Source organism: Hipposideros armiger, unplaced genomic scaffold (assembly GCF_001890085.2).
Source record: "Hipposideros armiger isolate ML-2016 unplaced genomic scaffold, ASM189008v1 scaffold_6, whole genome shotgun sequence".
Lineage (NCBI taxonomy): Eukaryota > Metazoa > Chordata > Mammalia > Chiroptera > Hipposideridae > Hipposideros > Hipposideros armiger.
Genome location: NW_017731356.1, coordinates 3,101,921 through 3,112,415, shown reverse-complemented (window position 1 = coordinate 3,112,415; position 10,495 = coordinate 3,101,921). Strand labels below are relative to the sequence as shown.

Here is a 10,495-nt window from a genome sequence, read left to right as displayed (position 1 = left end):
TATATATATATATATATATATATATATATATATATATATATGTATATATATATAATGTTTTTAATCACTTTTGCTATAGTAAGATTCTAAATCTCCTGATTATTCAAGATGCCAAAAATAGTAGGGTCAGTGAATGCTAGAGCAGGAAGGACGTTGACAATCATCAATCCGTGCTCTAAATTACAAGTAAAACAATTGTCCCTCTAAGAAGATGAGAAATTGCTTCTTCAGAGTTTGAAAGCTAACAAGTAAAGGAGTCAGGACCAGAACTCAGGCCTTCTGCATGTAACCCACGGGGCCAAACCACCCCTACACACTTCGGATGCTTGGCTCGCCCAAAGGGGCACTACTCTTAATGAAACACTTTCCTTTCCCAAGAGAAACGGCTGATAGTTCTCTAAATGTAGGAGAGAAGGGGTTTTACTAATGTCTTTTGATGTAAAAATTGGGGAAGTGGGAGGAATTATTATTCTTAAAGTAAAAATTCCTTTTTCTTCATACGTTTTAGGGTGGAGAGCCCTGGTAAAACCTGGAAGACAAGGACTAAGTGTGGTAGGGATAGGAGAATGGGGGAGGGAGTGGGGGTGCAGAGGAAGAAAGGGACAGGGGAAGGGCAAGAATGAGGTCCCTGGTCCTGGTTCCAAAAAATAAAACAGCAACTAGTATGTCCCCTGGAGCTGTAAGGTGAACCCCTGGGAGATTAAAGGAACAGTGGTTCTTCTATTTATTTTTCCTTTGGAGCTATAGAATATCTAAACAAAAGCTATGCACCTGGGCTACAAGGAAAGGTTTATTTGTACCAACAGTTTAAGAAAATAAAAGCTCAATTTTCTGGAAACTTAAGAGGGCCTGATCTGAGGATCTGAGCTAACTCTTGGAGATGATGAATTTGTAAAACTCATGAACTCAAAGGACAGAATTGTGAAGTCATGTGTCTCGGGCTCCCTTCTGTGCCTGTTTCAGCTCATCGCGCTTCTACACAGCTCCCTCCCTCCCTCCCTCCTTTCCCCTTATCTGAGTGCATAAGTTGTGTGTTGTACGTCACATTGTGGTAGTTTCTTAGCGGTTCCGCGATGAGCAGACACAGTGCTTTCCATCTAGAAACATACCGGTCTAATGGACAGAGAGATGGCCAGTGTCACCAAGCAAGTGGGAGTCAGTCAGTGGAGCGCCAGCACTCAGGAAGAACAACAGAGGGTTCACACGTGGAAGTGAGAAGAGAGCTGAGTTCTTAAAGGACGAATAGACGCATGCCAGGGAGACAATGGGCAAGGGACACACGACAGCCAAAAAAAAAAAAATGTGCAAATGCCCAGAGAAGTAAGAGAGCATAACAGAGCGAGCTACAGTTAATTCAGTGTTGCTGAACTAAGGTGTTCATGCTCACAGAGCCAGGGAAATGCCCCCAAACTGTAAATCTACCTACATAATAAGCAAAGGGCAGGGAAAGCCTGAAAACAGAGGCCACTCTAATCTGGCAATGAACAGGGTTTATTAAGGAAACTTGCACAGGAAGTGTGTCTTGCGTGGTTGCAGGATGAAGTGGATTTGCTGCACCCTGCAGGCAGGCACCAAAGAATTCTATAGAACGGGGTGGGATGGACATGGGGTATGTGACTAGTCCTACATGTGGGGAAAATGCTTTACGTGCTTGACCCACTCAGGACAACGGCCTGTCCAGGAACTAGCAGGCCCTGGGACATAGGGGAGAGGAACTGCTTTCTGTCAGAGAGGAAGTATGGATTACGTATGATCAGACGGGCTCTGAGGGGGTATAGAGGAAGCAGTCTCTGTTCTTTCCTGGGTCTAGCAGCAGTCAGGTCATGGAACAAATTCACCTCTACACATGGGAACAGCAGAAGATGAATTAAACATGCAGAACCCAGGCTCTAAAGGACACTGAAGTGCCACCTTGGAGGTTATGGCAATCCACTCAAGAATATTGAAGAAGGAAGGGACAAGATCAGAAGCGAACAGATTCCAATGGAAGCTAGAGTGAACAGGGACTCAGATCAGAGACCAATGAGGACCTAAATGAGAGCAGTGAGGGGAAGGGAGAATGGAGGGAGAGAATAAGAGATGCTTAGGAGGTAGAAGTTTGGGGACTTGCTGACTGATTATAGACTTGATGCCGCAAAGAAAATCCTTCCATCTTTAAGATCTTATGTTAGGACTGCTCTGCCTGTTACTCATGACTTATGCAGGAAGCAGAAACCAGTGCATTTCGCCAAGAAAACGATCTAGTTCAGGGAGTTAGGTGCCTGCATAGATGGAAAGGCTGGAGAGCAGAAACCAGGGTGCTGCCATGGGCCTTATAAAGTCACATCCCTAGAGTACCCTTAGAGCTTCCCCCAGAGACGTCTGCAAAGGATTGGGACCTGGAGTTTGGCTGATGCAAACTGATCAACACAGTGACAGAAATGTGGCCTCTGCTTCCCTTGGCCTTCTAACACCAGATGTTGGTGTTGGAAAAGCTTTAGTGGCATCCAAGCCCTAGCTGCAGGGAAGTCTTAGAAATGTGGTTTTTAGCCTTCTAGTCCTTGCCATGCAAGAGGGGGGGTCACAGGAGAAGGGTCAATAGGCAATGTCTAGCACAGCAGATTATGTGGTAGTCAGTGGAAGCCATCCTGCATTCTTAGAATCCCTTAGCATATTCATATTCTTCTCTAATAGTAACATAGTACATACTCCATGGTTGATTCCTTTGGTTGTGTATTTTGTGGTAACTCTTGGCCGGACGTCTAATCTCTCTAAAAGGAGCAAATTGAAGTTGATAATTGCTCAAGTCCTTTTGACATTCTAACTCTCTTAATTTACTGAGTAAACCTCAGGAAACCTTTGAAAGGTAGAAAATACAAACCAAAGACAACACAAATACATTTAAACTGCTTTAAGAGGATCTTGCTTGTCCGCGGTGCCTCCACTGTCAAAAAGTTGATTTAATTTGGCTGCTGGCAGCCTCTGGTTGGTTGCATTGGAAGTTTAGCTGATGTAATTGAGAGTCAAGAAAGTAGAGCTTGACAGAGGATCTTTGAAGTGGGTCTCTTTGGAAAGAGCTGTTAGTGTACTGTGTGTCCTCTTCCCATCAGACATGGGACCGGAACTTGCCGCAGGAAATGTTGGGAGGAGGGTCTCAATCTGACCACTCGGAGAGAGGTTAGGGGGCTCGGAGACCTTTGTCCACCTGACTCTGGTCTGGGAAATACAGACGATGAGATTTGGACTGGCTAGCTGTGAACGAGAGTTGCTTCTGTGTTGTGTTTGGCCTCCGCTCCCTGAGTGTGGTCAGCCAAAGCATGTGTAAGGGATTCCTGAAAGCCAGATGTGAGCCATCAGACGGCGCTAATGTGGGGTCATATTAGGCCCTGTCCAATAGGGCTGCTTTGGGGCACGATGGCTCCCCAAGGTGAGGAGCAGCTGCTGAGGAAGTGTCTGCCAGAATAGGATAGGGCCTGTTCTTCTGGGTAAAGGAACTACTGGGGAGAGGCCACCATTGCTTTGGGGCCTCCGAAGTTTAAACCAAAGCACTTATATAGTAAGAATTAGTTTTAAACACCTATAGACTTCAGTTCTCCATTTTTCACATTCCATAGGTGGTTCATAGTTAGAATGCCGAACATAGTGGGAGTGGCTTGAACAGGCTGCCTGTTATCTGGCTTCCCTGGGCAGCAGACTAGCATTTTGGGGGATGAAGGGACACGAGAGAATTTACTATGAATCTTATTGTACAACGGGGGAAGGCTCATGCTTGGTAGGCTGATTATTGCAGAATATGTCACGGTTTGGGAAGACTTTCCAGATCATCTCCGATCTTGTAAAGGGCGTCTTGGGGGCCCCACACCTGTAGACAGGGGCCTTGATTTATTGCGATTTCTAGATGCCCAGGTGTCATCCCATCACCTCTCCATGCTCACTGTCACCACAGAGCGGCTTCCTCACTGCTCCCCTGGGGCCTGTGCCTCGCTGATTCCGTCTTACCCAGGGAGAGAAGCAGCGACACAGAAAAGATTTGCTCTTCCTTTTCCTGCAGTGACAAGAGATCATGGCATGTCACCTTGCAGTGACCCCTCATGACCCCCAAGAGGAGGGGAAGCTCTTTAGTCTGAAAGGCAGAAGGGTCAGAATGGACCCCCTGTCCTTTCTCCCCAGCGACTCCCCATCTTCTTGGTGACCCCGTCCTGTCAAATGAACTTAGGCTCAACTCAGCTCTTCCTGAGGCACACTTCTGCCTGTTGCAGCCAGTTTCTTTCTCCTTCTCTTTCTCAGGGGCTGTGATTCTGAAGCAGGGACTTCAGATAGCTTCAGGAAATGATCCTTCCTAAACCACCCCTTATGTCGTGTCCCTCCTTAGGGGTTGATGGTCACTTCCCACTGGCATTCACACTCGGCCTTATTTTACTGATCTCACCATGTTTCTGCACGTGCCCTGCCTGTAGGGTGTCTGGTACCTTCATGCCCGCTGCACACCGTATTCCTTCTCATCTCTCTGCCTGTGGTCATGCTTCCTCCTGGCCCAGGTCTCTGGAACTGAGGGTGGGGGACTCTTCCATTCCTGTTTTATCTGTACCAGCCTCCGAGACCCTGGACGGAAGTCACATGTCCTCAAGAAGGCTTCCTTGCACTGACACACATTGCTGCTGAGTCCCCAGAGATCAAGTGCTATGTCCCACACTACCTGACCTTGTAGACGTCTAAGGCTGGTTGGCTAATTGCCTCATGAATATTCATGCTCATCTCTGTGGACAGATTTTATATTTCCCAACAGGGACCGCCATGTGTACTGATAATTTTATCTTTCTCAACACCCAGCAGAGAGTTCAGCATGAGCTCCATAAGTAAACGTTGATTTAACTCAATGTCCCCTTTCTAAGTGTTTTCTTATAAGTAACATAGAACAGTGATTAAATCCATCTGCCAGGGAATTGCAGGGTCTTTGGTACTCTGGGATTGGGGATTGACTCCATCTCTTTCCACAGGAATGCTTGTGGTTATTCTTCTTTTTGTTAAGAATGTAATATGCTATGTTTATCTTTTCAGGCAAGTCTATGCCCGATACTTTTTCTTCCCCATTAGTACAGATTGCAAAACACATTCTCTACATTTGTTGTGTTATGTGAAACTAACCTCAGGTTTTGAATTGACTTAAATCTGTGGGATTTTGGCATGCATATTGCTTCTGACATGGTCACGGGGAGGAGAGGGGCAAGGCAGTGAGAAGCTGAGTTTAAAATTAGGTCAATCACTCCACAAAGAAGACATTTTCTTTTATTTCCTCAAATGACATGCTGTTTAGCCAAGGCGTTCCCATACTCAAACACCCCCAGTGTCACCCAAGCCTGATTTGCTGGGACTGATAGTCAATTCAGTTGAATTCATTCACTAACTCATTTAGTCCTTCATTAAAAAACATATACCTACTATGTGCCAGGTCCAGTTGTAGGCACTGGGGAGTCAGCAGTGAATACATTCAATGAGTTATTGAGAAGTCACAGGAGATGTGGCGATAAATGAGGTGTTGTGTCCATGTATGGAGAGGGTGACAGTGGACAAAGGACAGAGTAAGACAAGCACAGGCATAACTCTAGTACAGGGCAAAATATAAGTGACACCGAAAGGAAACCAAGTTACCATACTGAGTCAGAGGAGAGAGCACACACATTTATATGGGGGTAAATAAAGGCAACCTTTACAGAGGCAGTGGCGTTAAGATGGGTTTAAAGGATACGTGCTGATTACTATTTTTTTCTCAACCTCAAACCCGTTCTTTTATGCCCTGCTTTATGCTACTGGGCTTGGGACTCTGCAAACCTCATTCTCCTTTGCCAACCAGAAGCCTGGGAAAGAAGGAACTCGCTCCTTCCTGTTTACTTCCTGTTCCTGTCAGCATTGCTGCAACAAAATGTGTTCACTCGGCAGCCATCCTGGTGCTATCGTTAGTTCCTGTTAACAGTGGTTCCAATAGTCCTAGGACCTGTTTCTTCCGGCTGCCTGAGAGAGATTAGTACCAGCCAGCTGGCACCCTGCTCAGACGTGCGGTCCCAGCTCTGTCCTTGCCCTCTAAGCATCTCAGTTTCAATAATCCCAGTCTCTTTCCTTTGTCTCTTCAAACCTGCAGGTGGTAGCTCCTTCTGTAGTTACTACCTCAGTGATAATGTGTTCTCTTCTTGCCTTTTATTGTCTCTGATATCTCGCCAACAATTTTTAATATTATGTGCTCTATGTTAAAATAACATATGCTAGGGTGGGAATCCAGGAGTGGGAGGAGGGTATAAAATTAGCCTGCAGCCTTAAGTCAAGGGAGGTGACTGAAGGTCAACATTTACATATCAATTTTCTTATAAACCAGGACAAAGTGTTAGACTGGATCCTGATGGCAGTGGGAGACCACTAACTATGACTGACTATCCAGTTTTCATTTCACATTCAAAGCCATTAGCACAGAATAATGTTCCTCCAGGTCTCCCCACTCTTCTTCTTCTTCTTCTTCTTCTTCCTCTTCTTCTTTCTCCTTCTTCTCCTTCTTCTCCTCCTTCTTCTTCTTCTTTAAGATTTTATTGGGGGAATTGGAGGAGGGGAACAGTGTTGGGGAATTGGGGAAGGGGAACAGACAAGTTGTTGTCCTTCAATCTTAGTTGTGGAGGGCGCAGCCAACTCAGCCCCAGGTCCAGTCACCATCAGGTCACCGTTGGCAGCTCAGCTCAAGGTGCCGTGTTCAATCTTAGTCACAGGAGGTGCAGCCCACCATCCCATGTGGGAGTCGAGCCAGCAACCTTGTTGTTAGGAGCATGTGCTCTCACCAGCTGAGCCATCCTGCCACCTGTTGGCAGCTCAGCAGCAGCTCAGCTCGGGCGCAGCTCACTGGCCCATGTGGGAATTGAACCGGCGACACTGTTGCTCAGAGCTCGCGCTCTTGACCAACTGAGCCACTTGGCTGGCCCTCCCCACTCTTCTTTACTTACCCACTTGTGTCCACAGCAAACTGTCCACCTTCCCTCACCCCCTCTTCTTGCCTCAGTGTCTACCTGGAATGCATTTCCCTGCTCCCCTTTCTCCCCCACCTCCTGCCCCAAGTCCCCTTTCCTCCTTTGTGAGAACTGCCCTAGGCAGCATTCATCCCCGCAGGATGGCAATGAATAAATTTTGTGTCACTAGGCGTGAGCTTCCCAAGGACGGTCTATGTTATCCAAATGTCCCCAATGCCTAGCACAGTGTCTGGCACTTACAAGGTGTTCCCTAGATCCTTATTGATTGAATTGAGTTCCAAGAGCTCCTCATCAAACACTTTGCTTATGTAAATTTTCAATTTTATTAGTGGGTTTGATGAAGTAAGGTTTCTAATCACTGTCAGACCTAGACAGACAACAGATTTCCATATTTGCAGACAAGAAGAGGGACCAGTAAAATGGCTTCTAGTGTCCTTCAGAGAAGCATTTACAAATAGACCCAAGTTACCAAGAGGGAAAGGAAAACCGTTCCTCTTCTGCGTTGTACTCAGGGGCACTGGCGAACGTCTCATTCTTTCATAAAGTGTCTTCATTGTACTTAAGGTCTTTCTTATCATCCTTTGTTTCTTTAATCTCCATAGGACTGTTTCTTGGGTTGTTGGTCCAGTTATATTTATAAAGAAGCTTCAATTTTTTGACATAGATGAAGTTAAACACTGTTCGGAAGCTTTGTTTCACATTTGAGGAGGTCAGTTTATAGGCCACTTTCTTAAAAAGTTTCTGGGTCGTGTCTGCCAACTTCCTGATCACCGGGTCTTCATCCCGACGCAATGGCTCAACGGCTGTAATGGCAGAAGGGCCCTTAGTTCAAGGCATTTCTCTCTCAGTCTGAGAAGCTCTAACCCTGAACAGCCCCACCAACTTTTATGGTCCTCCCTTGTTCGTCCCTCCGCCACCCCAAAATTTTCATTACTTTGGCTACCAGCATCCAGGAAGCTTAATCCTGACATCATGAAAACAAAAATGGAAATATTCACTAAACATTTATTGAGTGTCTGTCAGGTGCTGAGCATTGTTCTGGATAGCATAAACATATATTCATGAAGAGGTACAATATTACTCAGAAGCATGGCAAAAGTTGGACTCAGTCTACAAGTTCATCAACAGGGAACTAGTTAAAAATGAGGAATATCATAAAATGAAATAGCACACACATATTAACTTGATGATGCAGACCCATATTTCCTGGCATGAGAAGATGTTTATGATACATGAATAAGTGAAAAAAGTTATAGTTTAAAAAATAACTATGTAATAACTTGTATTCTTTAAAAATGCCTGGGATTATATATATATATATATATATATATATATATATATATACAAATGTGCTAATATCATTATTTCCAGATACCAGGCTTGTGGGAAATTCTTTCTTTCTTAAAAAGAAATAGGGTACAGGGGGAGAGATTTAGAAAAGAGAGAGAGGGAGAGAGAAAGTGCAAGAGGAGGAGAGAAAGAAAAAGATTCTGAGAGACATAGAGGGAGAATTATAATGCTTAGCATGTAGCAGGCAATCAAATACATATCAAATAAATGAGTGAATGAATGAAAAAGGAAGGAAGATAATGACGTGTCAGTGGAGTTTCATAAACTGTAACAAATGTACACTCTGATGAGGGATATTGATAATGGGGAAGGCTGTGCATGTATGGGAGTCGGGGGAGGGGCGTATGGAAATCTGTATCTTCCACTCAATTTTGCTGTAGATCTAAAACTATTCTAGAAAAATAAAGTCCTGATTGTAATTCTGATCTGGTTGGGGAAATAGAGGCCAAAGATCCAAACATTTTGACAATAAGCAATATGCTTCTTTAATTCCCTCTGGCGCAGGTGTACACCTGGCTATCTCCTAAAATGTAAATTCTCTGAAGGAACGGACTGTGTTTTTGTTTTGTTTGCTGCTGTATCCCCAGCAGCTAGAATAGTGCTGTCACATATTATAGCAGATGCTAGAAAAATATTTGTTGAATGAGTGAATGAGTCCTCAACTCTCTGTAGTTCGTAATGGGCTCTAGGATGATAAGCCTCAGAGAGAGAGAGAGAGGAGGAGGAGGGGGAGAGAGGGAGGGAGGGACAGAAAAAGATGTCCCTTAACCCAGTACTTCCATTGATTCCCCACTAACCACCACCCTCCTCCCACCCCCAGAACCATTATAGGACTCATGGGACTAGAATCACAAACAGTGAATCTATTTAGACCTAAGCAAAAAGAGTTCATTACAACGTCAACACTTACCCTTAGACATGACTTGAAGTTCGTCTTTGAGCAGTAAATGGCCACCCAATGTTGCCAAGTAGCCTGTGCACAAAATAAAAACTCCAAATATATCATGAAAAAAATACATTCTCCAGGATTACCTGGCTGTCTTCATTGCTTTCTTCAAAGCAAAGCATTTCTAGGTTATCCTCCCGTTCTCTTGTGGTGCTCCCCAATACTTATCGATTTAATAAAATTCTTTATTGACATCTATGTTATGTGTCTATATGTGCATAAGCCATAGTTGCATAGCTCAGGGAATGAAGACAAAATGAGCACTTCTATTATAGCTGCCACCTAGGTTATTCAATAGAATATTACCGACAACCCTCCCATTCCCAGTCTGCCCCTCCATCCTATAGAATACATTCTTTTGTGTCTGCCTTCTTTTGCTCCACATTTTCTGAGCTTCAGCCCTGTTCTTTTTTTTTTTTTTTTTTTTTTAGCTAAGCCATCCTGCCACCTGTTGGCAGCTCAGCTCAGGCCAGGAATCGAACTGGCTATCCTGTTGCTCAGAACTCACCCTCTTGAGCAAACTCTTAACCAACTGAGCCACGCGGCCGGCCCTTCATCCCTGTTCTTTAACGGAGCAGCACTTCATTCATTTCCATTGCTATGTGACAGAGGTTGGCCGGTGAAGTGTTCTTGGAACGCAGCCCTGCTCATGGGTTCCTTTGTGTACATATTACGCCGGCTGCTTTCACCCACAACAGCAGAGCCGAGTGGTTGTGACATGGACCAGATGGTACTCCAAGCCTAAAATATGTGCTATTGGGCCTTTTCCAGAAAGAGTTTGCTGAACCCTGCTAGGCGGTATTCCATCCTGTGCAGGCAGCATTTTTTCAATCCGTTGTGCTGATGATGGGCTACGTATTGTTTCCCGTTTGGGACTACTCTAAATAATGATGTTATTATGGGCATGCTTGTGTATGAATTTTGGTATGTGTCTGCATGCACTGATGTTCGGTATATAGCTAGGAGTGGGTTTACTGGCGAATGGATATGCTCTTGTTCATCTTCAGTTGTTATTGCTCTACGGTGCGAAGTGGCTGTACCAATTTCTACTCTGCTCAGCAGCATGTGACCGTTTTCACTATTCTCCATCCTTACACACACTTGATGATTTTAGCTCTTTTCCTTTTAGTCTTTCTCATGGATTTGTTGGGAGTATTACATTGTGATTTGAATTTGTGTGTGTGTGTGTGTGTGTGTGTGTGTGTGTGTGTGTGTG

At 44.7% G+C, this 10,495-nt stretch overlaps 1 protein-coding gene across 1 annotated transcript in view; it reads right to left on the bottom strand.

Annotated features, from left to right (window-relative positions):
- Nucleotides 1–7,330: 7,330 nt before the first annotated feature.
- MROH9 (maestro heat like repeat family member 9) overlaps nucleotides 7,331–10,495 on the bottom strand; it is a 43,848-nt gene continuing 40,683 nt past the window's right edge. Inside the window, exons 18-19 of the mRNA XM_019646964.1 lie at nucleotides 9,244–9,306; nucleotides 7,331–7,786 (exon numbers count right to left, since the gene is read on the bottom strand). Of these exons, the coding sequence (XP_019502509.1) occupies nucleotides 7,521–7,786; nucleotides 9,244–9,306 (329 nt within the window). The 3' untranslated portion in view covers nucleotides 7,331–7,520. The remainder of the gene's footprint in view (nucleotides 7,787–9,243; nucleotides 9,307–10,495) is intronic.